Source organism: Ovis aries, chromosome 14 (genome assembly GCF_016772045.2).
Source record: "Ovis aries strain OAR_USU_Benz2616 breed Rambouillet chromosome 14, ARS-UI_Ramb_v3.0, whole genome shotgun sequence".
Lineage (NCBI taxonomy): Eukaryota > Metazoa > Chordata > Mammalia > Artiodactyla > Bovidae > Ovis > Ovis aries.
In genome coordinates, this window is record NC_056067.1 from 62,986,617 (window position 1) to 63,011,072 (window position 24,456).

At 62.3% G+C, this 24,456-nt stretch overlaps 1 protein-coding gene and 1 long non-coding RNA gene across 9 annotated transcripts; one reads left to right on the forward strand and one right to left on the reverse strand.

The window, feature by feature from the left end:
- Positions 1-118: 118 nt before the first annotated feature.
- On the reverse strand, positions 119-7,426 carry LOC132657706 (uncharacterized). 3 transcript variants are annotated; one of them, XR_009596235.1, is made up of 3 exons: positions 6,728-7,426; positions 5,677-5,933; positions 119-5,518 (listed from the first exon to the last, which is right to left on the reverse strand). It is a non-coding gene; the product is annotated as an uncharacterized LOC132657706 (long non-coding RNA). The 3 variants fall into 3 exon arrangements; XR_009596236.1 differs by having other exon boundaries at positions 119-4,533; positions 4,776-5,518; positions 5,677-7,426; XR_009596234.1 differs by having other exon boundaries at positions 5,677-7,426.
- PPP6R1 (protein phosphatase 6 regulatory subunit 1) lies at positions 2,536-24,038 on the forward strand. 6 transcript variants are annotated; one of them, XM_042232477.2, is made up of 25 exons: positions 2,536-3,051; positions 12,090-12,322; positions 13,334-13,520; positions 13,603-13,740; positions 13,890-13,955; positions 15,212-15,324; positions 15,402-15,515; positions 15,614-15,776; positions 15,867-16,019; positions 16,110-16,244; positions 16,616-16,680; positions 16,766-16,881; positions 16,959-17,044; positions 17,162-17,251; positions 17,318-17,415; positions 19,291-19,348; positions 19,431-19,603; positions 21,529-21,611; positions 21,808-21,926; positions 22,001-22,151; positions 22,233-22,303; positions 22,456-22,537; positions 22,766-22,876; positions 22,952-23,023; positions 23,157-24,038. In XM_042232477.2, the coding sequence occupies exons 2-25, from the start codon at positions 12,096-12,098 to the stop codon at positions 23,216-23,218; spliced, it is 2,733 nt and encodes a 910-aa protein (XP_042088411.1). In that variant the 5' UTR covers positions 2,536-3,051; positions 12,090-12,095; the 3' UTR covers positions 23,219-24,038. The 6 variants fall into 6 exon arrangements, with proteins under 6 accessions (XP_042088411.1, XP_042088412.1, XP_042088406.1 ...); XM_042232478.2 differs by having other exon boundaries at positions 3,000-4,375; XM_042232472.2 differs by lacking the exon at positions 2,536-3,051 and adding an exon at positions 5,984-7,357.
- Positions 24,039-24,456: the final 418 nt, after the last annotated feature.

Below are 24,456 nucleotides of genomic sequence, written 5' to 3' on the forward strand. Positions count from 1 at the left end.
CTAGGCCTTTTCTCCGCCCTTCTCCGAGACTGGGGAGCAAGCAGGGGACAGGGAAACTGTCGCCTCCTTTTATAAATTCCTTTCAGTTTAACCAAAGGAGCTTTCCATTACAACGGAGTCTTGACTGATGGTTTATTTCAGACGAGGAAATGGAGCCCAGGGTGGTTGATCTTGTGGCCAAGTTCATAGCTGAAATTTACACCTGGGACACATCCGAAGCTGTGTCACTCCCTGTATTCTGGTTTCCTAGCCCCATTTAATACCAGACTAATTCCTCTCCTGTGGAATTTAGTTGTGTGAGAGAGGTTGATTATATCTTTCACTACCCAAATTCAGAATAAATAAAAAGGTAGCTACAGGATCCGAGAATTGGAAATCAGATGTCACTTGTATCATTTTTAGAGCAGATTTGAGAAATCAGCATTGGTCTTGCTGCCCCTTCATCCCAACATTAGTCATGGTTGTCCGACTGCTCACAGGCAGTACTGGACAAGCGCACTCCTTTCCCTTAGGTGCAGGCAGCAGGCCAGAACACTGGACAGGATGGCTCTAAGAGGAGAGAGAGCTGGAGGGTTGAGCGTAGATGCCCATCCCATCTGGTAAATCATTCCTCAGCCCCTGGGAAGGGTGGAGACGAAAGGGAAGAGACTGTAAGAAGCAGAAGTTTCTCCTTGTGGAAACTTGTAAGAAGCTCCTTCCAATTCTAATACACATCACAGCATCATCTGCCTGTGAATTCGGACAAGGTGAAGACCCAGACTTCTGTCCTAAACCTCTGCAGTTTCCCAGGTTCTTGGAGGAGACTGACTGTCAGCTTCTCAGGTTCCATTTGGTGATTGAATATGGCCAACCTCCTGCCCCTCAGTTCCCAAGTTTATATGTTAAAACAGCGTGGCAACTTCAATCACATTTCGGGGCGGGGGTTGGGGGGGGAAGCTATGACAAAAGAACCTGATGTAGAAAATCACTCAAGGAACAGAAGGAAATGTCTCACAATTGCTTTAAGCTGTATAACAGTAGGAACCTGGGTCCATTTTATAACAAGACCTCGAAGATGAGAAGGTAAGATTAACAAACATAAGGAAACAACTTGAGGACTGTGGCAATTAGAGGGTTTAACAGGTATCTGCTGCTGACATACTGCTGTCTATGGGGTCGCACAGAGTCGGACACAACTGAAGTGACTTAGCAGCAGCAGCAGCTCCCTCTCATGCCACCTCCAAGAAAGAAGTACACTTTTCCACACAGTGGTGGCTGAGATGTAGGTGCTAGCCCCATGACTTTGGGTTTGACCGTGTGACTTGCTTTGGCCAATGGATGGTGGCAGATGTGAGGGAACCTGAGGTTTGAAATTGTGCTAACACAGTTGGGCTTGGTCGAGTCGTCAGACAACTTGCGACCGAACAACAACTGAGGCGCCTCTGCTTTTTCCTCTGGGATAGTACCCTGGGATGTCCACCGGTGCCCACAGTATGAGAGACAAAGGGGAATAGAAGCAGCCTCACCAACCTTCACACCTGCAGCTCTAAGCTGTGAACATGACCGGCTGTGGTTGCCTTTCAATCAGCAGTAGCTAAGGACATTGCATGCAACACAGACATTGGAAATAGCAAGGACCGGAAGAGACTTGGCTGGAAAATGACTTTACTGACATGCGGTAATCAGCAAATGTAGGGAGAAATGACAAGGATTAAAGCAAATAGAAGCTAACGTGAAGCACAAACGCATGATTGACATCCTTGAAATAGAGGACAAGCTAGAATAGGATTTAACAAAAATGTCCCTGAAACAGGAAAGGTAAATCTGCGTGCTTTTTTTTTTTTTTTTTTTTAAGCCGAGTGCTTACAAGCACTTACAGCGCCGATTCTGGCCTGTATCACGGAAAGCAAGGACTATGAAAACTGAGGAAACTGAGGCTCCGAGCTAGATGGGCCCTTAAAGACTATGGATCTGCAATCTAGGAGAACCTAGACTTAGAACCTAGACTTAATGTTAGAGGATAATTGTGCAGCAGCTGCAACAGAAAAGACACGGGCTGGGCGAAGGCCTAGAAGTGGGACTGAAGTCAGCCTGAAGCTCAAAGAAGGCAGGCGTCGAGAAAGATCGAGGCGGGACAAAACCTCCTGGCCGGGGTTGGAGACAAAACCCTAGCTGGATTCCTCAGGAAATGACCCTGGAGCCAAAGCAATAATGTGATTGGAGGAGACAGACTAGCAAATGGATGTCCAAAGGGGGCAAGGGGATAGAGAAATCCTGGAGCAGGGAGGACTTAGGAACGGAGTCGCAGAGAAACACTGCCGGAATGTGCAGCGGGCCTGCGCGTCGGGTGGCCCGGGTTTACTTTGGAGGAGACCGTTGGCACAAACCGGCGCGAGCGCCTTTGGGGCGGCGCTGCTGTGGCTAGGCGTGGCCCGCCGCAGCTGGCCCGGCGCGCACGCGCACTGCAGGGCCCGGGCGCGCGGCCCCCACACACCCGCGCACCGAGTCGCCGGCGGGAGGGCGGGGCCTCCTGCGTGCCCCCGTACCAGGGGGATTGTGGGATAGTGGCGGACGGAGCCGGGCGGCGGAGGCCCTGAAGCCGACTGCAAGGGCCCGGGACCTCGCCGCTTTGGGGAAGGGGGCGGTGGAGGAAGTGGGGCTCGGCTTCCGTCAGCCGTTGCTCAGCACTGCGGCCTGTTGGGACCGCGGAGTAGGACGCCTTTCCTGACCGGCCCTTGCTTTTCCGCGGGGCGCCGGGCCGGGTAAACCGGGGCGACTTCCCAGCGGAGGGCCTACGCGGGCCTCGCGACCCCACCAGCCTCCCTCAGCCACCTCGCCCGCGGGCCCCGGACCCCCGCCCGTCCGGCGCTGAGCCCCGAAACTGGAACTCGTCGCACGAGGGCCCCCCTAGGCCCGAGACGCGTGCGCGAGCCCCGGCGCCAGCGCGAGCCCCGCCGCTGCCCCCCGCCCCCACATACCGGGTCCCTGATCGGGGCCGGAGCCGCCGGTGGCGGGGCGGGGGGGGCGCCCCGATGAGCCCGGAGTGCGAGGAGCCGCCGCCCCCCCGCGCAGGTAAGCGGGCGGCCCGGGACCCTCCCCGCCCCCGAGAACACCGCCCAGGTACCCTCGAGTCTCCTCACCCCTTCTCCTTCGGACACTTCCCCTCGTCCCTGAGGGCTCCCCAGCCCTGGTGTCTCCCCCTCAGCCCCCCGATTCTCTTAGTTTCTCCTCCTCAGCCTCTCGTCTCCTAGTCTCTCCTCTCAGGCCCACCAAGACTCCAGGTGTGTCTCCTTCAGCCCCCCAAATCTCCTAGTCTCTCTCCCCGACCCCAAGTCTCCTAGTCTTTCCCCCTCAGCTCCCCAAGCCTGTTAGTCTGTCCCCCTCAGCCCCTCTGAGTTTCTCCTCCTCAGCCTCTCGAGTCTCCTAGTCTCTCCCCTCAGGCTACGCCGTCTCCCCTCGGCCCACTAAGACTCCAGGTGTCTCTCCCCTCAGCCCCCCAAGTCTCCTAGTCTCTCCCCCCCGACCCCAAGTCTCTTAGTCATTCCCCCTCAGCCCCCCAAGCCTGTTAGTCTCTTTCTCTCAGCCCTCCAAGTCTCTCCCCGTCAGCCTCTCAAAAGTTTCCTAGTCTCTCATTCTCAGACCCCAAGTCTCTTAGTCTTTCCCCCTCAGCCCCCCGAGCCTGTTAGTCTTTCCCTCTCAGCCTCTCAAGTTTCCTAGTCTCTCCCCACTCCGACCCCAAGTCTCTTAGTCTTTCCCCTTCAGACCCCCAAGCCTGTTGGTCTCTCCCCCTGAGCTCTCCAAGTCTCCCCTTCAGCCCCCTAAGTCTCCTAGTCTCTCCCTTTCAGTCCCCAAGTCTCTTAGTCTTTCCCCTTACCCCCCTGAGTCTCTTAGTCTCTCCTCCTCAGACCCCCAGCTCTTCCCCCTCAGGCCCCTCAAGTCTCCTAACCTCTCCCTCTCAGCCCCCCCAAGTTTCCTACTCTCCCTCCTCAGCCCCTCAAGTCTCTTGGTCTCTTCCTCAGCCCCCAGATGCCCTAGGCTCCCCCCCTCCAGCCCCACTTCCTTCCCCTTTCAGTCCATACCCCTGCCTCAGTGTCTTTCCCACCCACCCCCGCCGCTCCTGACTCCCACCCTCGCCTCCTTCGATTCTGCGGGCTTCCCCTCTGGTTTCTTAGTCTCCCCCTCCGACCCCCCGGGGCTCCCCCTTCTCTCTGCTCCTCCCACCCCGGCCCTCTCGGCGCCCCTTCCCCGGCCACCCTTGGCCTTCCTCTCCCTGCCTTAGCCCCTCCTTCCGTGGCCTGCCTGGGAGATCCCGGCCTCGGACTGGCGCCCTGGGGCTCAGGAGACTCAGGAGCGGGGCTTCCCCGTCACCCTGCCCGGGGCGCGGCCCCTCTGTGAGGTGAGGCCTGCTGAGGCCCGGCGGGGGCCTGGTGCCGGCGCGGAGGGAACAAAGGCCGGGGGGACAGTCACACTTGCTGGTGTGGCGAAGGGGTACCTCAGGGCGGTGTGGGGGCCACTGCGCAGCGAGCGGGGAGACTGGCTCCGGGGTGGCTTTTTCTGTCGAGGAAGGATGAGTAGGAGTTGACAGATGGAAAGTGGGAAGAAGGGCCTTCCGGGTGGAAGGAACAGCACATGCAGAAACGTGAAGGTGGGAACCCAGCCCCACAGGCTGCGGGGGAGAGGGGCGGAATGCCTTGGTGGGGCTGCGTGCCAGGCCCTTGAACGTGGCGGCTAGGGTCTGTCCTGTTTGGTGATGTACACACTCGGACATCCGTGCTCAGGACACAGACGCTACTTACCGGTCACATCAGCCTGAAAGGCAGGATGTTTCTGGAAGGAAGATGTGTTGTCAGGTGTGGGGCAGGCTTCAGAGTTGCAGAGAAACTTCCGTGGGGTGGGGTGTAGAGAGGGTTTTCTCTGGCGGTTCTGGGGATTCCGTCTGCCGTTTGTAGAAGCCTGCAGCAGAGGAAGTGCTCCAGGGTCAGCAGCTTTTAGGTTATAACTCAGTTTGGGATTGTCTGTTGCCTGGGTTCTCAGCCGGGGTTGGGGAGGGTGGCGGGCGATGGTATCCCCCAGGGGACCTTCACTAAGGGCAGTGGAGATAAACCATCTTGAGTTGTTACATCTGAGTTGTTACAGCTCAGGATGCTACTGGCAGGCGGCGGGTGAGAGCCGGGATGCTGTGGGGCCTCCTCCAGGGCAGAGAACAGCCAGGTTCAGTGTGCCCAAGAGCGGTGGACCAGCCGGGCTTTCCTGCTCGGGTGTTAGGTACAGTGTGGCTTACCTACTCTTTTGCTGCCGTGAGCGGCGTATGCTGAGTTGTGTACTTCGGTTTCCTTTCGTGTTTTTGGTAGTTAGTGTTGCGGAGCTACCTACTGTTTCTCTCCAGTAGGGGAGAATCTGCTGGTCTCCACTCACCTGCTGCTGCTAAGTCGCTTCAGTCGTGTCCGACTCTGTGCGACCCCATAGACGGCAGCCCACCAGGCTCCCCCGTCCCTGGGATTCTCCAGGCAAGAACACTGGAGTGGGTTGCCATTTCCTTCTGCAATGCATGAAAGTGAAAAGTGAAAGTGAAGTCGCTCAGTCGTGTCCGACTCCTAGCGACCCCATGGACTGCAGCCCACCAGGCTCCTCCGTCCATGGGATTTGCCAGGCAAGAGTACTGGAGTGGGGTGCCATTGCCTTCCTCCACCCACTTACCCAATGTTTTTTTCCAGGATCCACGGCCCCTTAGGGACTTTAATTGCAGAAGTAGCTCTAGCCAAGGGGCCTTGCCTTAGGCTCGGTCCTGGGAAATTGGCGTCCTGCTGCTCGAGGCGGGTGCCTGAACAGGCAGGTCCTGTCACCGAGCGCTCCGAGACTGTCACAGTGTGACCACGGAAGCCGTGGAAGTGTGGAGCAGGCCTCTCACGCAGTCAGGGGAGGCTTCCTGGAGGAAGTGGTGTCTGTGCTGAAGCCTGAAGGACCCAGGAGGACCTAGTCAGGCTTGAAGAGCTGGAGGGAAGGCAGAGGGAGCAGCCGAGCCAGGGCAGAGCGAGGGCGCAGACGAGCAGTCAGGTGTGGCGGGAGTGTTGAACGCCATGCGGGTTGCCGCAAGAGATGAGGTGAGAGAGGCCTGGATGCCTTGGTGGAGGTGCCCGCCTTCCCCACCTCCCCAGCTCCTGCAGGGTCCCTGGGCAGGTACGGGCCCGGGGTGGGGACACACTTCTCTTCCAGGCTGAATCAAGGCGTCCCGAGAACACCGGTTTTGTGGATTTTCCCTGGGGCAGAGTGAGGTGTGTCTGGAGAGACCAGGGCTCAGTGGAGTCAGATGCCTGCTCTGAGGCCACAGAGCCTGGCGAGGCAGGATGGGAGTGCAGGCCTTCCTGACTTTGAATCTCCCTGTAACACTCAGTCCAGCCCCCTGTTTCCCACGGGCCGTTTCAGAATCTCTTCACTGCTCTTTTCCCCTTTGAACTCCTGACTGATTCAGGAGGTGCCCCTGATTGGCAAGCTTTGGGGCCCCTCCGCATCCTTAGCCGCTATCCCATTCTCTTATGTTTCTGATTGTTCCACACCCTGGGTAGGAGCAGAGCTGCCACCTTACCCGGGTGAGCGTGGTCTGGGTCCCGTAACAGCTGCCACCACCACCCCAGCTTTCCCGAGTCCCCGGGAAAGTCCCAGCCCATGGTCGCATGAGGCCTTGGCCAGGTCCCTCTCCTTCTCCTGGCCTCTGTGGCCCCTACTTCCATGTGGGTGTCCCGTGGCTTACCTTGCCGAGTCTCTGGTGGGTCCTGATGTTACCATGATCCCGTTCCTGGAATTGGAAGCCCCCCACCCCCATTTCACATTTGGCTGAGAGCTGATGGGTTGCGGGGAGTTAGAGGGCGATGGTCTCACTGTCCTCTGACCGGTGGGCCCTGTGAAGGCTGGGGGCTGGCTAGCCAACAGCGGGGTCTCCAAGCCTGGCCGGGACCTTGTTAGGGGCCTGTGGCCTGTGGTGGCTGAGGGCAGCGGCAGGCCCAGGATAGCCTCTCCCAGGGCTGGAATTCCTCCTGAGCCACAGGGCATCTCAGGGGGCCACCCCAGGGCCCCCCCAGCGGCCTCTTCAGGCTGGATCTCCACTTCCGGGTGCGTGGGGCTAGGGCGGATGAGAAAGGGGCGGCAGGTAAAGGACCAGCCCCGGGCTCCCAGGCAGGCAGGGCCTTGTGTGGATGGACCGCGGTGGCCGTTGGGGCGCTCGGTGGGGGCTGCAGCTGGGCCCTCACTGAGCCCACGCCGGGTGGGGGCTGCCGGCTCGGGGCTGCCGGCTCCTGAGAGGGGCCGCTGGTGTCCGAGGCCTGAGAAGCACGCAGCGAAGCTGGAAACCTGGGGCGATGGTGCGGAGCTGGCGCAGAGAGAGGTAGTTTTCGTTCTTAATGGCTTCCTTTCTCATTTACAGTTTCCCCCTCTTCCGTTTGCAGCCAGAGTCACGGTTTTCAAACGGTTGCTAAAAGCCAGTGGTATTCACTTCCGTTTTCTTGAAGTTTGCTAAAAGTTGCAAAGCACGGGGGTGGCGGGGTGTGGGGCACCCACCAGAGTATTTGAGTGAGCTCAGCCACCCAGGCGAACGGGCCATCTTCCTCAGGACTCCTGTCTTTAGCGGTGTCTCCCTGGGTAGTGGCTGCTCCTTCCCTCCTGCTCAGAAGTGTCCAGCCTTCAGCCTGGCCCCGGGGACACCTGCTGAAGGAGACCTGCCCTGTTAGGACCACAGGCCTGACCCAGCTGCTCTCAGAATGTGCCCCTTCCTGACGGCTGGGCCCTGTTTCATAGACGAGGAGACAAGTGTGGCACGCCGTGTCACCTTTAGGGAATGAGGAGGAAACCCCTCTGCTGCCCACGTCCAGGGCTTCCAGGAAGTTGCCCGTCAGGACCTGAGGCTAGGTGCACTGAGAGAGTGCAGTGGGGGAGAGTGTGTTTCTCTTTGGGGTGTTTTCTTTATTCCGCGCCTCCTGCATCTGCATCTTGTCCCACGTAGAGCTTGAGAACTGACTTTGGGAGGGAAGGGTACTGCCCACCCCTCAGCTGCATCTGATCCTTGCAGCTTCCCCTGCCTTTCGGAGGAGGACCTGAGGTTCTGAGAGTTTAAGGGACCGCCTGGTTTCTGAAGTCCCTGGAGTCCATACCCCACTCGCCCCCCAGCCCAAGTCAGCTTTGGGAGGGAAGTCCTACCTGTGGCCCAGGGCAGGTGGCAGGGTTGGCGGGGAGGACGTAGCCTGTGGCATCTGTGCAGGTGCTTTGGGCACAGTTGGCGGGCCGCAGGCCCCCGGTGCCTCGGCTGTCAGACGGGAGCAAGAGCGGTGCTATCCCTGGTCGTCTCGACGAGGGACACGGTGCTGTGTGGCTGCACAGGCTCTCTGCAGGCCCGTCCCCTGGCGGAGGGGGCCTGCCTAGCTCGGGACCCCGCGGGTAGTGAGGCTGGGGGCCCCTGGGTGTGGGCCCGCGGCTGCGCCTTCTCGCCCCCGCCCGGCCCAGCCCGGCCCAGCCCGGCCCTGGCGGTGTGTCAGCTCCAGGCTTCTTGGGCGCAGAGCAGGCCAAGGCCTGGCCCTCTCTCAGCAGCCTCAGGCAGCTTCACTCTGTTTGTTTTGTAACAAGTTGTGTATTTATTGGTTGCGCTGTCTTTGTTGCCGCGTGGGCCTTCAGCTGCAGCAAGCCGGGCTCCTCTCATAGTGGTGACGGGCTGGCTGCTGGCAGTGGCCCCTTGTTGAGGAGCACAGGCTCCAGGTGAGCAGGCGCCGGTAGTTTAGGACTCATGGCGCCAGAGGGCAGGCGCAGCAGCTCTGCAGTGTGGGATCTAGTTCCCTGACCGAGGATCGAACCCGTTCCCCTGCATTGGCAGGTAGATTCCTATCCACTGTACCACCAGGGAAGTCCTGGTTTTGTTTGTTTTTGACGATAGGTTTTTTGTGGCGGGGGGGGGGGGGGGGCGGGAGGTGTAATTTATGTAATGCCATATATGACATCCATTTAAACTACACAATTCAATATCTAGTCTATTCAGAGTTGTGCAACCAACAGTCACCACCGTAGATTTTTTAAAGTGAGTTATAGTATCAAATAAAATTGTGTGCAATTGATTTTAGAACTTTTTTAAAAAAAGAACACCCCTTTCCCAAAAGGTAACCCCATACTTGCTAGCAGTTATCTCCCTCCATCCTTGTCTTGTCCTTCAGCTCCTGAAAAACACTAGTCCCAATTCTGTGTCTACAGATTTGCCTTTTCTGGATGTTTCGTTTAAATGGAAGTATGCGATGTGTGAGCCCTTCCCTGGTGGCTCAGACAGTGAAGAATCTGCCTGCCAGTGCAGGAGACATGGGTTCAGTCCCTGGATTGGGAGGATCCCCTGGAGAAGGGAATGGTAGCCCACTGCAGTGTTCCTGCCTGGAGAATCCCATGGGCAGAGGAGCCTGGCGGGCCACAGTCCACGGGGTCGCAGTAGAGTCAGACATGACTGAGTGACTGAGCGGCGTGCGCGCACACACACGTTCCACGTGTGGTCTTTGGGGGCTGGCTTTGTGCCACCGGGATGACCTTTTGACCTCTCTGGTCTTTTGTCCTCACAAAAATCTGCGATTAGAAAGAGGTGGTGTTCTCACCGGTGGGTGTGCCTTGTCCCTTGGGCCCGAAGAGCGGCTGCCCCGGGCAGTGGTTCTGGCCCCACGAGCACCCAGCTCAGGAGACCGTCCAGGCCCGCTGTCTCTCCAAGTGAGGATGGCGGGCCTGAGGCCCATGCAGAAGTGGGGGGATGGCCCTCGTCCACTTACGGGTTCAGGGCGTGGCCTGCCTGCCTTTGGGAGCAGTGTCCCCACTCCGATACAGGGCCCCACGTTCAGCACGTGGAGCAGCCCACTCTCCTGCTCCGCTTCCCAGCCTGCCAGCCCTGGTGGTCCCCCACCCCACGCCACCTGGGCTGGTTTATGGAGGCCCGTGGGTGTGGCTGGGGGCATCCAGGCGGGAGCAGCCCCTCTACTGCTTCCCTGACAGGTCCGTCAGCCTCTCGCCTCAGGAGCAGGGTCCCACCCTTCAGTCCTGGTTTCCGAGCCCGTGTCCCCCACGCGGTGTTGTCCAAGGTGGTCACAGCCGCCAGGCAGGACGGGTCTGTGGTTTGTACACAGCCCGCAGGGGGCGTGCGGGGTGCCTGCTCTGCAGGTCTGCAAGGCTGCAGCTCTGCACCCAGCCCCTCCCCAGCCTCAGAGACACTGCCGCTGAACCGGTGCCTGAGCTGAACTGGTGCCTGACTGGAGCCCCGTGGGCCGGGGGAGGGCACTCACTGGCTCTGTTAGCTTTCGTTGGGGTGGCTGGGCTCCCCTGCACTCTGAGAAGGGACCTCCTGGGGTTTGGGCACCGCTCCACGGTTCTGCAGCCCTCAGACCCTGGTGCACCTCGGGTGCCTCCCTGTACAGTGGGGCAGGTTGTGGGACTCAGTTGAGGTGACAGCTGTGCAGCTCACGTGGTTTGCCGGCCGCGTGTGTCCGCGTGTTGTGCACGTGGTGCCGCCATCCTTGCACCCGAGGCCTAGGGCTGGGGCGGTGACGGCCCACAGGGCACTGCTCGGGGGCTTCTGGCTGGGACGGAGACACCCCCCGACGTGGCAGTCGGGGCGATGTGTGAGGAGCCAGGCCAGAGCTCACTGGGGGTCAGGGCGGTCCAGGGGCCGTGGCCTGGGCTCGGCCCGCACAAGTCGCTGGTCGGGGAGGCGGGTGTGAGAGCCTGGGGTGCAGACTTAGGCAGGACTGGGTGGGGGGCGGCGGGGGTCCATCCTGGGGCCTTCTGGGGTACCACGTGCTAGGTGCATAAGTCTGTTTCAGAAAAGCATCCTGAGGGGTGGGGTGCAGGCCTGGGGGCTCTCAGATGTCCCCACCTCCTCCCCTTCCCCTCTCTGGGGCCCATGTCTGCGCTGTCTCGTGAGGTCATCGCCCCTCCACTCTACCTGTAGGCGGCCAGGGCTTAGGAACCAGCCGAGTCCCACAGGATCATTGCACATCTCGGGGTCACATTTTCCCTGTCGCTGAGAGTATGTCCTGGGGGCCGGGGAGAGATGCGTGAGGCTCCTGAGGAGGCTGGACAGGAGAGCCTGGTGTTGGCAGCCTCCTGGGGGAGCTGATGGTCAGAAGGCAGGTGCCTGCCCTCGGCCGCTCGGCTCTGCACTGGGCTGCTGCCCGTCTGGTGGGCGAGTCTAGCATCCTTCTCCCCGCTGCTGCCCGTCCCGTGGCAAGCTCTCCACCGCTGTGATGATACCGGCAGGGCCGTGCTGGCCTCCGGGTCTGTCTGCAGCAGCCTTGGCCTCAGGTGGTCTGCAGGGGGCAGGTGACATGTGAGCGCTGGGCAGTGCCAGCGTGGTGCTCGGGGGCCCAGCTGACCTGGGTGTGGTTGTCTGCCATTCCATGGGGTGACCAGAGCCCTCATCAGGGCTGCAGGCACAGCCCTGGTGCCTGGGGGGACTGTTGGACAGAGTGGCCTGGGAGCTGGCGGCCAGCTCAGGGCAGGTGTGCGCCCAGGGGTCGAGGCTAGGGGCGGTAGGAATCCCCAGAGGGGCAGCCAAGTCTGCTCATCGGGGGGCTTGGATCCTCCAGGCACTTAGCGTGTGCTCCACCTGAGATGCTCCTGAGGCCAGTGCCGGGTGGGCGGGCCACAGCCACCGTCGTCCTGCGGAGGTGCTTGTCTGTCTGGTGCCGTTGGGACCCGTCAGGGGGTCTTCTGGGGGCCACCCTTGTCCTGTCCTGGCACTGGGTACAGGGTTGGGGCGTGCGTGTGTGCATGCGCACACAGCCTAGAGACACTGCAGACCTCCCTCTCCCGGGCCCTGCACCCAGCCGGGAGATTTCAGGCATCATGGGACACTTAATTTCTTGAGCAGATACAGGTTGAAGCGAGCCTGGGGCCAAGGTTCCAGGATCAGCAGGGTGCAGCCCAGATGAGGGGACTGTGGACAGGCCCGGGGCAGCTCTGTGCAGTGCGCTGGGGCCTCGCCCCGGGCCCCGTGTGCAGCCCTCCCCGGCGCTGGGCAGTGGGCAGGAAGCCACCCGTGGAGTGGCCTGGCAGGCTGGGAGGTGGAGGGGCGAGCGGGGGCCCCCATGTGACGGAGCTGCCTGCAGGGCGCCATGTTTTGGAAGTTTGACCTGCACACGAGCTCGCACCTTGACACGCTGCTGGAGCGGGAGGATCTGAGTCTGCCCGAGCTGCTGGACGAGGAGGACGTGCTGCAGGAGTGCAAGGTCGTCAACCGCAAGCTGCTGGACTTCCTGCTGCGGCCGCTGCACCTGCAGGCCATGGTGGCCTGGGTCACCCAGGAGCCGCCGGCCAGCGGCGAGGAGCGGCTGCGCTACAAGTGAGCCCCCGGCTTGCCGTGGACCTTGTTGGCTTGGCCCCGTTTCTGCGGGACTTGCCAGACCTCCCCTGAGGGGGTGGGGGTGGGGTTGGGGGGCGGGTACATGTGTCTCACTGCCCCGCCCCACCCCTACTTTATCTCCTGGTGGTTATTCAGTTGGATTTCTGTTCCTGTCTTGGAGCGCAGGAACGTGAGTGAGGACTGTTCCTCAGCCCCATGTCCTGTCCCCAGTGCCAGGATGGTGCCCGGCCCAGAGGGTGTGGCTGTGTCCCTCCCACCAGAGGGGGTGCCAGGGAGGGTGGGGGAGGCGGGCAGGCGCTGTGCAGAGCACCTGTCTGCCCTGGTCTCTGCTACCCCACTCCAGCCCTGCCCCGCCCACCCCACACAGGCCTCCTGGTTCCCCGGGCCACCGCTGCCCAGCCCCTCACATTGAAGCTCACACCGGGCCTCACAGGTCCTGCCTGTGTCCCTGGAGGCCTCGAGCCAGACGGGCAGTGGGTGACTCCTGCTCAGTTCGCCTCGTGTGAAGCGGGGCTCAGTGCAGAGGTGCCAGCCTCAGGGGGCCCCAGTGTCCACCCATCCGTCACTGCCCCCTCATGTGTCTGCCCCCTCCTCTGCTTTGCTCACCTGGCTCCGTCTCCTGTCCACCAGCTTGAGCGTGTCCCATGCCTCAGTCCTGACTCCTGTGCCCGCCTGGCCTTGTGCTTTCCATCCCGCCCCGAGGAACTCACTTGCCAGGGCCTGACAGCTCACGAGGCAGAGCTGAGCAGACTGGGGTCCTCGGGGCCTGGGTGGCACCTAGGCAGGCAGCCCTCCCATCTGGTGAAAGGTCCTCAGGGCTGGGGGGTCAGCCTGGAGGGTTGGGGTCAGGGGACAGTGTTAGTAGGGGTTGGGGCCAGGCTTAGGGGGCCCAACGCTGTCTTGGCAGCAGGGGAGCTTGCATGGACCGGGACTGGGGGATGGGGCAGCCGGGTCCCCGCCGCCCCCTCCGCAACTCTGCTGGGTTGACAGGTACCCCAGCGTGGCCTGTGAGATCCTGACGTCGGACGTGCCCCAGATCAACGACGCGCTGGGCGCGGACGAGTCCCTGCTGCATCGCCTCTACGGCTTTTTGCAGAGCAGCGGCAGCCTCAACCCGCTGCTGGCCAGTTTCTTCAGCAAGGTCATGGGCGTCCTCATCAACCGCAAGACTGACCAGGTGCCGGGACCGCGGGCAGGGTGGGCGAGCATGGGCTGGTGGGCCCAGGGATCCTGCGCTCACCCGCGGCCCGCGTCCTCAGCTCGTGTCCTTCCTGCGGAAGAAGGACGACTTCGTGGACCTGCTGCTGCAGCACATCGGCACCTCGGCCATCATGGACCTGCTGCTGCGCCTCCTCACCTGCGTGGAGCGGCCGCAGCTGAGGCAGGACGTGGTCAACGTGCGTGCGTGGCGTGGCCAGGCAGGGCAGGGGCGGGGCCAGGCAGGGCGGGGCCAGGCAGGGCGGGGCCAGGCAGGGCGGGGCCAGGCAGGGCGGGGCCAGGCAGGGCGGGGCCAGGCGCGGAGCCCTATCCTCTCGTCCCTCCGCAGTGGCTCAATGAGGAGAAGATCATTCAGAGGCTCATCGAGCAGATCCACCCGTCGAAGGACGACAATGTGAGTGCTGCTGCCCTCGAGCTTCGGCCCCATGCTCCCATAAATGAGCAGTGAGAGGAGGGAGCCTTTGGAGCTGTGGGGGGCTGGGGGGCTCCTGCTGAGAACAGGCGAGGGTTACGCTGCTGGACGGCTCCCCAGGAACCAGCTCCTCCTCCCAGGAGTGCTCAGGGCTCTAAAGACGGCCCTCTGACCCGGTCCTCACTGCCACCGTTCCCAGGGCCCTCCTCGTCCCCTCTGAGGCCTGGCGGCTCTTCCCATCTCCTGTGCCTGGGTCAGCCCTGGTGGTCCTTCAGAGATGATCCCAGGGGCCCCACGTCTGTCCTCCTGGCTCACTGGCTGGCAGAGCAGAAGTCCACACGCATGGGTCATCACCCCAGGCACTCAGCCAGGGCCAGGCCTGGGGCAGTGAGGACCACCCTGCCTTCGTGGCAGAGGGACAAGGGGTGTCTGCTGGCAGCTAGGTGGCAGGGCTCGGTGCGGGGCTCTGAGGTGCAGCAGTGGCCGGGGGGGGCTCTGGGGGTCTGCGTGCTGGGCTCTGGCAGCCGCCTGCTGGGTTGGACTCAGGGCTCTGCTGGTGCTTCTCTCAGTTCATCTCGCAGCACCTTATCCCACACTGTGAGGCTCACCCAGTGAAAACACAGAAGTGTGTTCAGTGTACACACAGGGTGGTGCCGCCTTCGTGGCGCTGGTTTTAGAGCACTCTTCCTCGCTCCGCAGAGGAGACCCAGGCCCCTCAGCTGCCGCTCCCTGTTCCCCACATGGGGGCTGGGCCCCTGCAGACACGCGTCTGCTTTCCGTCCTGCTTTGCTGCTCCTGGTGGTTTCCTGTAGGTGCAACGCGTGACTCGGGTTTGCCTGTGACTGGCCCCTGGCCTTAGCAGCAGGTTGCTGTGTTCATCCCAGCTGTGTTCAGTGCTCCATCCTTTTCTAAGGCTGAGCAGTGTTTCACTGTATGGACGGACCTTGGTGGCCTGTCCGGTCCTGAGTTCGTGCGTGCTTGGGTCGCTGCACCCCTTGGCCACTGGCTGTAGATGGCATGTGTGGGGTTTGTGTCAGAGTCTCCTTTTCCAGGAAGTCTTCTTTGGTTTCCCTTTCTCTCGGCAGTCTCTCCTTCCCAGTGCCTATGTTCTCTCCCTCCCACGTGTTTCCCCGGGTCTGTGCGGCCCTCTGTCCTCGAGGGCAGGTGCCCCCCTCCAGTGCGTGGAGCTTCCTGATGCCAGGGCGGACCGGGGTCCTCAGCTCTCTCTCCCTCCCCAGCAACATTCCAACGCGTCCCAGTCCCTGTGTGACATCATCCGCCTGAGCCGGGAGCAGATGATCCAAGTGCAGGACAGCCCGGAGCCTGACCAGCTGCTGGCCACCCTGGAGAAGTGGGTTGCGGGGCCGCCTAGGCAGGGTGGGGAGCTGTCCCGGGCCCTCTTCCTTGACGCCCCCGCGCCTGCCCCAGGCAGGAGACCATCGATCAGCTCCTGAGCAACATGCTGGAGGGGGAGCGGAGCCCGTCCGTCCTCGTGAGTGGGATCCAGGTGCTGCTGACACTGCTGGAGCCCAGGAGGCCCAGGTGAGTGCCTGGGCTCCCCCCCCGCCGTGTGTGTGCATGTACACGTGTGCACAGGCCGCCTGCGTGGCTCACACTGCCCCCTGCCATGCCCGCTGCAGGTCTGAGTCCATGACTGTGAACAACTTCTTCAGTAGTGTGGATGGACAGCTGGAGCTCCTGGCCCAGGCAACCCTGGACAGTGCCGTGTCCAGTGCGGGGGCCCTGCACGCCCTGCGCCCACGTCTTAGCTGCTTCCACCAGCTCCTGCTGGAGCCGCCTGAGGTGGGCAGGGTGCTCGGGGGAAGCGGGGGGTGCAGCCTTGGGGTCAGGGCAGAGCTGGGGCAGGAACCAAGCCCAGCCCTCCACCTGCAGCTGGAGCCGCTGCGCACAACGTGGGGCAGCCTGGCCCCACCCCTGGGCAACACGCGGTTGCACGTGGTCAAGCTGCTGGCCAGCGCCCTGAGCGCCAACGACGCTGCCCTGACCCAGGAGCTCCTGGCCCTGGATGTGCCCAACACCATGCTGGTACTGGGGGCGAAGGGCTAGGGTGTAGGGGGCGGGGGTGGGGCGACGCTGGGGGAGCTGCTCAGAGCCAGCCTGTGCCCTCACCCCCAGGACCTCTTCTTCCACTACGTGTTCAACAACTTCTTGCATGCCCAAGTGGAGGTGTGTGTGAGCACGATGCTGAGCTCCGCGCCCCCTGCCGACAGCAGCTCAGACACGCCCCCCGAGAACCCTGTCGTGAAACATGTGAGCTGGGCTCCGGGATCCCCATCCCCTTTGGTCTCTGGGGAGCTCTGCTCAGGGGGAGAGTCTTGGTCTCTTCCGGAGGTCCAGAGTCTTGGAAAACAGACAGTTTTGTGCAAGGGTGGGGACTGGTGGAGTGGTGACCTCGGGGGCAGTGGGTATCCGGGGGGGACCAGGAAGGGTTCTCCTGGGGTGATGGCCCCTGCGCTCCTGGAGGTGCCTTCCTGGGTGTGGCCCTGGCCTCAGGGCAAAGCTGGAGCGCAGGCAGGCAGGGTGGCTCTGGGGCTTGCTGTGCAGGCTGAGTGGGCCCAGAACAGGTGAGCAGGGCAGCAGTGCTATGCTCACACCCAGTGCATGCCGCCCCACCCCCGCAGCTGCTGCAGCGGTGCCGCCTGGTGGAGCGCATCCTGACCTCCTGGGAGGAGAACGACCGAGTCCAGTGAGCAGGGGGCTCCTGGGCGGGGGCGGGGCCTGCTCCAGGGGGCCGGGCGGCCCGAGTCCAGCGCTGGCTTCCCTCTCTCCAGGTCTGCAGGGGGCCCTCGGAAAGGCTACATGGGCCACTTGACGAGCGTGGCCAATGCCCTGGTGCAGAACTCGGAGAAAGGGCCCAATGCAGAGCAGCTGCAACAGCTCCTGAAGGGTGAGGGCGGGGCGCGCATGGGAGCGGGCGGCGCGGGCGGGGCTTCCGTCCTTACGTCACACCGCCCCTTCCGGCAGAGCTGCCGCAGGAGCAGCGGGAGTGCTGGGAGGCTTTCGTGTCGGGCCCCCTGGCGGAGACCAACAAGAAGAACACGGTAGACCTGGTGAGTTTTCTGCGCCGGGTTCTCCTCCAGGCCCGGCCCCGCCCCTGCCCCGAAGCTCCTCCTGCCCCAGGCCTCCCCGGGCCCCGCAGGCCCTGACCCCTTCCCGCCCCTACCTAGGTGAACACGCACCACCTGCACTCCTCCAGCGACGACGAGGACGACAGGCTCAAGGAGTTCAACTTTCCTGAGGAGGCGGTGCTGCAGCAGGTGCGGGCAGGGAGGGCAGGGGAGGGAGGCTGTGTGCAGGCCTGCCCTGACTGCCGCCCCCCGCAGGCTTTCATGGACTTCCAGATGCAGCGCATGACCTCGGCCTTCATCGACCACTTCGGCTTCAACGACGAGGAGTTCGGGGAGCAGGAGGAGAGTGTGAAGTGAGTGGGCCAGGCGGAGGCGCGGAGGGGCGCGAGGCGGCGAGTCAGCGCGCACTCACATGGTGCGTGTCCGGCGTACCCATGCCCACCTGGCCCGGGTCGGGCTCAGCCTGCCGGCTGCCGGCCTCTCACCCTCCACCCCCGGGCAGGAGCGGTGCGGGCGTCCTGGGACACGAGGCTGGCTGCGCACCCTCACAGACTCAGAACTCGTCTGCCTCCCCTCCCCTTCAGAGGCCTCGGCCGACCGGGGAGGGTCCTTTTCAGTGACCGGTTCTGATTCTCTGCATATGTTGTACCGCACGTCAATATCGATTGCTCTGATACTGCCCTGGAACTTTTTTCTTGATTGTCCGAATTTTCTGCCATGGACGTTGGTTCTTTTAACCGAGAGACAGTTAAAAGTTGTGCTGTTCTGTTGGTTTTACGAGCACCCTTGTGATGGCCGTGGGTGCACAGTGAAGGGAAGGGCAGGCACCTGGGATCCAGAGAGGAGACTGGTGGGGAGCGGGGCGGCTGCCTGCAGCCTCGCGCTGGGCCCTGGGGCCGTGTGCAGTGACCAGCGCGGCCAGTGTCCCAGAGCAGATCCGCCTGGGATCCCCGGGGGGAAAGCGGCCGACTCCGCGGGGCGTGCCAGGCAGGGTTTCCCAGTTGTGGCCCCACCTGTGTTGTTGTGGGCAGCGTGTTGGGCCCCTGTCGGGTGTCACGCAGTTACCTGTCAAGACCACTCTCGGCTCAGGAGCCCGTCTGCAGCCAGGGAGACAGGGCACCAGCTGCTGTCTGTTGTGCCTCGAGGCAGACAGAGACCCCCTGGGAGCAGAAGTGCAACCTGTGCCAGCTGCCGCTCTGCCTGGCCCGTGTGTGCTGGGAGGCCCCGGAGGAGACCCTGGCCAGGGGGCTCAGAGAGTGGCCTGGGCACAGCCGGCTGCGCTGTTAGGACAAAACTGTCACCTCTTTCATCAAGATAAACGCCAATGAGGTGAAAGCTTTAAATGTTGGAAAAAAAAAAAAAAAAGCTAAAGCCATGAAGTCTCCTGGAACAGAAAATATGTTTGCAAACTCAGGGCTTAAGGCGCTGCTCACCGGGCCTCCAGCCGTGCCCGCAGCTGCTCCCTCCCCTGAGGGCGCTGGGGTACCTGCCTCGGTAGGGGTTGTGAGCCAAGTCAGCCTGCGGGGGTTGTGAACGTGCTTCCTGGGTCGGAGACAGCAGGCAACAGGCTGGAAGCAGCCCCGGCACAGGAGAGGCCAGACCTCAGTGCAGACATGGTGCTCTCCCGCCCTGGGAGAGAGGCAAGCAGGGCCAGCAGCGGCTGTTGGAAAATTGCAGTGTGCAGGTCGGAGCGTACGTGGGCAGAGCTCTTCCCACGGTGTGGGTCAGGACTTAAAGTGTGTGGATTTGATTCCTTCATCCAGGAGTGGCGCTTCTGTGCGGCTTTCTGGAGGGGAGAGAGCCGAGCAGAGACTGGTGGGCACGTGTGGACGCAGAAAGGCTGGGGGTGCGAGGTGGTGGTGGGCACAGAACTGCCCGTGATCCCTGGGCTCCTGGCCCCTACCTGGGCCCTGCCTCGGGGGCCTGTGTGCCTCGAAATGGATGTCTCACTCAGGTTATGATGTCAAAGCCTGAAAGCCTAGCCTGCCCGGTGAGGTTCTGTGTCCTTTGTTTCATGAAGAGGAAGCAAGGTGCAGGAGCCTTAGGTCTCTGCGTGGGGCCTCGTGTGACTGCGGGCACACGGGCAGGGCGCCTTGCCCTGCAGACACCCTGCTGACGGGATGCCGCAGGAATGGCTGCAGTCCACAGACAGCCCTAGAAGGAGGTGTGTCTGCTGGGACCGGGCCCAGGAGAGAGGGTCCCTCACTGCCTCTGTGCCTCCCCAACAGCGCGCCTTTCGACAAGACGGCCAGCATCACCTTCTCCCTGAGTGCAGACGACGACAACGTGAGCTGCCCCGACCACTGCTGGGGGTGGGGGTTCGCTGCGGGCAGGTGGCCCACCTCACCCTCCTGCCCTGCCCCCACAGCCCAATGCCAACCTGCTGGAGATCTGCTACAAGGACCGCATCCAGCAGTTTGACGACGACGAGGAGGACGAGGAGGAGGGCCAGGGCTCTGGGGAGTCTGACGGGGAGGACGGTGCCTGGCAGGGCGGCCAGCTGGCCAGGGCGGGCCGCCTGGGCCAGGCCCCGGGCGTGCGGTGAGTCCCCCCGCTCCCTTCCCCTCCTCTCCTGCAGGTTCCCCAGCGCAGCCGGGCTGCAGGACCTGTGGGCAAAACAAGGAGAATGGAGTGCGTGTGTGATGTGGGCAGTTTTCAGTGTTGAGTGATAGAAACCCAATTCAGATGCGTTCAGGTTCAAGAGGAGTAACCGCTTGGTCCAGGTGTCAGTGGGGCCATCAGGAGGCAGGTCCTTCAGGCACAGCTTGGCCCAGTGGGGGCATCAGAGGTGGTCCTTCTGGCACGGCTTGGTCCAGTGGGGCTGTGGTCTGCCCACCCCGCCCTCTATTCCGCTCTCCCCTGCGGCAGCTCTCTCGCACGTGTTCTTGCCAAAAGGGCAGTGGGGTGTCACGCCAGTGAAGCAGGACGTGGCGATTGTCCTTGCTCACAGTCCAGCTGCGGGCCTGTGAGCCGTGTCCAGCCCTTTGTGCGGGCAGTGGCTGGCACAGGAGCACTGACTGACTGCTCTTGGGCAGCATGGACTTGCCGGCGTGAACACCAGCTCAGGGCTGAGCCCTGTGACATGTGACCGGCACTGAGATGACGAGACAGGTCATGAGACAGGTCATGAGTGGCGGCCGCATGGGCCTCCCTCTGTGGCACCCAGAGGGGAGAGTGCAGCACTCCCCAGCCCCTGCTGGCTGCCCGCTGCCCTCCGAGGGTGATGTTCTTCTGACCCTTGCCCTTTGAGTTTTTGCCTCTTATCCCATGAGTGAGGCCCGTCCCTTGGGTAGGTGTGGTTGTGCCCTGTGTGACTGCCAAGTTGCTTTGCACTTAACACGTGTCATTGCTGAATCCAAGGTCGTGATTCATCCCTGTGGTTTTCTTGGTAATGTCAGTTCTTAACGTTTAGGTTTTTGACCTGTTGTGAGCTAGTTTTTTAGGTGTGTAAGCTGAGGGGTCCAGCTTCATTCTTAGGCGTGGAAATGCCCGTGTCCCAGCTCACAAGTTGAAGAGACTCCTGCAGGATGGTCTGTGCACCTTTGTCAGAAGTTTTTTGGCTGTTTGTGCAAGCATTTATTTTTGGCCTGTCTTTCCTGGCCCATTGGTCTGTACATCTCTATGCCAGTGCCGCCCCCGCCCCCCCCGCCCCCCGCCCCTTGATTGCATTGTACTGAATTCTGAAATTCAGTACTGAAATTGAAAATGTGAGCATCCAATTTGTTCTGTTTAAAATTGTGTTGATCATTCCGGGTTCAGTTCCTAGAAATTCCAGGTGTTAATTTCAGTAGAGAAAGCCAGTTTTTGAGAGGGATCGCCTTGAATCTATAGGTCAGTTAGAGAGTGTTGCCATTTTAACAATATTTTGTCTTTCAGTCCATGAAGTTGGGCTGTCTTTACGTTTGTTTAGGTCTTAGTTACTTCTGACAGTGTTTTGTAGTTTTCAGAGTATTAACTTTTATGGTGCTTTTGTTACATTTATTCTTAAGCAATACATTTAAATTTATTCTTAAACATTTTTGATGCAATTCTGAGAGAAATGTTTTCCTCAGAGACATTTTGAAGTGGTTATAAGCGTATAAAAATACGAGTACACTGGCACACTGATCCTCGCGGAACTGCTTGCTCTGACAGTTTGAGAGGGTTCGTTGGTCTCCTGCACACAAGCTGTGCTTGCTGCAGTCAGAGACGGTTTTGCTCCCTCCTCTCCAAGTGGGGAGAGAGAGCCCCTGCATCACGCGCTGGTCTTGGGGCCTCGGGGCTCGCTGTTGAGTGTGGCTTGTGGGCTCTGGAGACCATCCCAGGTATCCAGGGTCAGGAAGCTCCCTGCACGCTTTCTGCGAGCGTCTGGCTCGTGAGCACTGTGCGGACCGTGGGGCAGCGTCTTAACGCGCCTCTGGGTTTCCTTCGCGGTTCCCCGGTGGACACGGTGTCGAGTCTCGTGTCTGTCGGCACTCGGCCGTTAGGTTTGGGGCCCAGGAGGCTGCAGTGACGGAAGTCCAGCGAGGCTGCAGATGGAGAAAGCCTTTGGGGTCAGCCTTCCCTGGGGGTACGTGGTGAGGGGCCTGTTTCCTCCAGGGCCCCGCAGGGGGCGCCGTCTCCCTGGGCGTCCTCCCACTACCCAGCGCCCCTCCCCCTGCCCCGCCCCTTGGTTGCCCCGCTGTGCTGGGGGCTGCGCTTGAGGCGGTGCTGGGGGCGGGCCGGCCCCTCCGCGCAGCGCTGATGGCAGGTGCTCCGTGGAGCAGGAGCCGGGGCAGCACGGACAGCGAGGAGGAGGACGACGACGAGGACGAGGACGAGGACAGCCGGGCCCGCGGCAGGCCCGGGCCCCCCTGCTACCCCAGTGCTGGCCGCCAGCCTCCGGGTGCGTTAGCACGAGGCCTGGGCGCGGGCGGGGCCCTGCTGTCTGCCTCTGTACTTACATCTTCCTGCCCCCAGGCCCCAGCTGGACAGCTGCCTTTGACCCAGTGCCTACGGACGGCCCGGCCAGCCCCCAGGACTGCAGGGACAAGGAGCCCCGCGGGGAGCGTCCGGACCTCCCAGCCCCGAGCCCGGCTGGCCCTGCAGCCCCCAGCACCCTGCAGCTCAGGTGAGGCCCAGAGCAGGGCCAGGGGCCTGGGCCCCCAGCGCCCAGCCCAGCCACCCCTTGGGCTCCTCTCTTGCCTCCTAGGTTTCAGGATCCCGCCCCCACCTCTGCACCTCAGGAAGCCACAGACGGCAGCAAAGCAGCGGAGCCCCCGGGTGAGCTGCCCCGCCTCAGCCCCGGTACCCGGCCTGCTCACCCTTCCCTGCCCACCCCGCCCTCAGCCCCGGTGCCCGGCCTGTCCACCGGCCCTGAGGAGGGCGCTGGTGCTCAGCTTCCTGAGTCTCACTGAGGGCCGGTCTCTGCACAGCCCCCTGCCAGGCCCTGCTCAGCGTCGGGGACCTCCAGGCCGGCCTCAGAGGGACACGCTCCGCCCCCAGCTCCTTGGACAGGTGCCTAGAAAGCGAGCCTCTGGGGGAGTCGGGGGGCTGATCACGGGCCGTCCCCACCAGGGCCCTGGAGCGCAGAACTCCTGCTCAGCCCTGGGGTGGGAGGGCTCGGTCGGATCAGAGAGGGCAGAGGGTGTGCGCTGACCTGCAGCCCTTCTGGCCCCTGGGTGGCTCTCAGGGGACCTGGGATGTGAGGGCGTCTGTGACAGTAACCCCGTGGTTCCCCTGCAGTGCAACCAGAGACCCTGCTACCTCTGTCCCAGCCCCTGGGGCCCACCAGCCCCCCAAGACCCCAGAGGGGGAGAAGAGCCCAGAGTCCTCGGGGCTTCCCCAAAGCCAGAGGTAAGCACGGTGTGGCAGCAGGAGCAGGCGGTGTTCCGTGGGGGCGCTGACCGCTCGCTCATCCTCTCCCCACAGTGCCCTGGCCCTCCAGCCACTCCCGATGCCCAACGGCTCTGCCCCGGGAGGCCCAGCGGCCCCGGGCTCCCAGTGAGTGTGGGCGCTGGGGACGGAAGCGGCGGGGCTGGAGGCAGGCGCTGGATGGGGGGAGAGGGCTGGATGCAGGTAGGCGGGGCAGGCACTGGTTTCCGCGCTTCACACTGTCTCCCTCTCACTTCCCAAGGTGACTGCTTGGTCCGGTGGTGGCCACACGCTCCGTGCTCCGCGTGGACCCTGTCCGGGTGAGGGCTGGGCAGGTGCCGCAGAGGCCCTGTCGCCCATAACCCACCCTGCCCCACCCACGTCCTGGCTGGAGTCCAGGAGGCCGGCGCCCGGGAGACAGCCCCCACTCCCCATTGCACTGAGGAAAGAGATTAGAGTTCTGTCTCCTAGAGTAAAGATAGAGTGGGCTAGAGAGAGGAGAGAGCGCGCGAGAGAGAGACCTATATTATATATTATATATATATATATATATATATATGTATCTGAAGGGAGCAGAGTGGGCACGCAGAGAGCCAGGAAGAACGCGGGGCTGGGCGGCAGCGGTGAGGCCTTCACCCAGGCCCACTGGGGCTGCTGTGGGGGGTCCCGAGGTGACCACCACTCTCCCGTCCAGCTGTGCCCCCATCCTGCGGTGCAAATGCCCACACCCACACTCGGCCTTTCAGCTCAGGTCCACCCTGGGGGGGGGGCCCGAGTGGGGGTCGTGCCTTTGCCTAGCCCCCTTGCCCCGGACCCTGCACTTTGACCCAGGCTGGGAGCTCGATGACTCTCCACCTGGCTCAGCCAGCTCTGTGGGAGGGAGCTGGGTTCCTAGTCCCAGGGGCCTTCCCTGGACATCGCCCCCAGGACCCTGCCGCACTCACCGAGACCTCCATCTCCCACCGAGCCCGGGCGGAGACCTGGCTGGGGTCCCACTCCTCCTCCCGAGGGTCTGGGTGCAGCCCAGCTGCCAAGTGCCCTTGTCCCAGCCCCTCTCCCCAGGCGGGCGTGAGTGTGCGCGTGTGTTCGTGCTGAGCTTCTGTTTCATATCGCAAACGTAAACAAATAAAGGAGGACAGTTTAAGACTCGTGCTGCTCAGACATCGAGTTCGGGGACATGGGGTCGGGGAGCCTGAGCTGGTCCCACACCAGGGCCTCCTGGGTGGGACCCTCAGAGCGTCGAATTAGAGTCCTTGGCCTCCTTGCTGCCTGGTGGTGGGAACTTCTGCTCAGCTGGGAAGGGTTTCCTGGAGGAGGCGCTGAGCGCTCATTGGTCCCTGGCCCCACCCCCGCACCCCACCCCCCGTCCACAAACACGGGCTCCAGGCTCCGGGTGTTGTGGTGGGCTTCCTGCCGGCCCCTTCTCAGCCCCGTCACCCGCATGCCCAGAGCCCTTTCCCTTTGGTGAAGCAGTGGGAGTTGGAGGATTGGGGGCAGCCAACCAAGCCAGACCAGGCACGCAGGGCCGTGGCTTCTGGCGGAGACCAGCTGTGCTGTGCGCT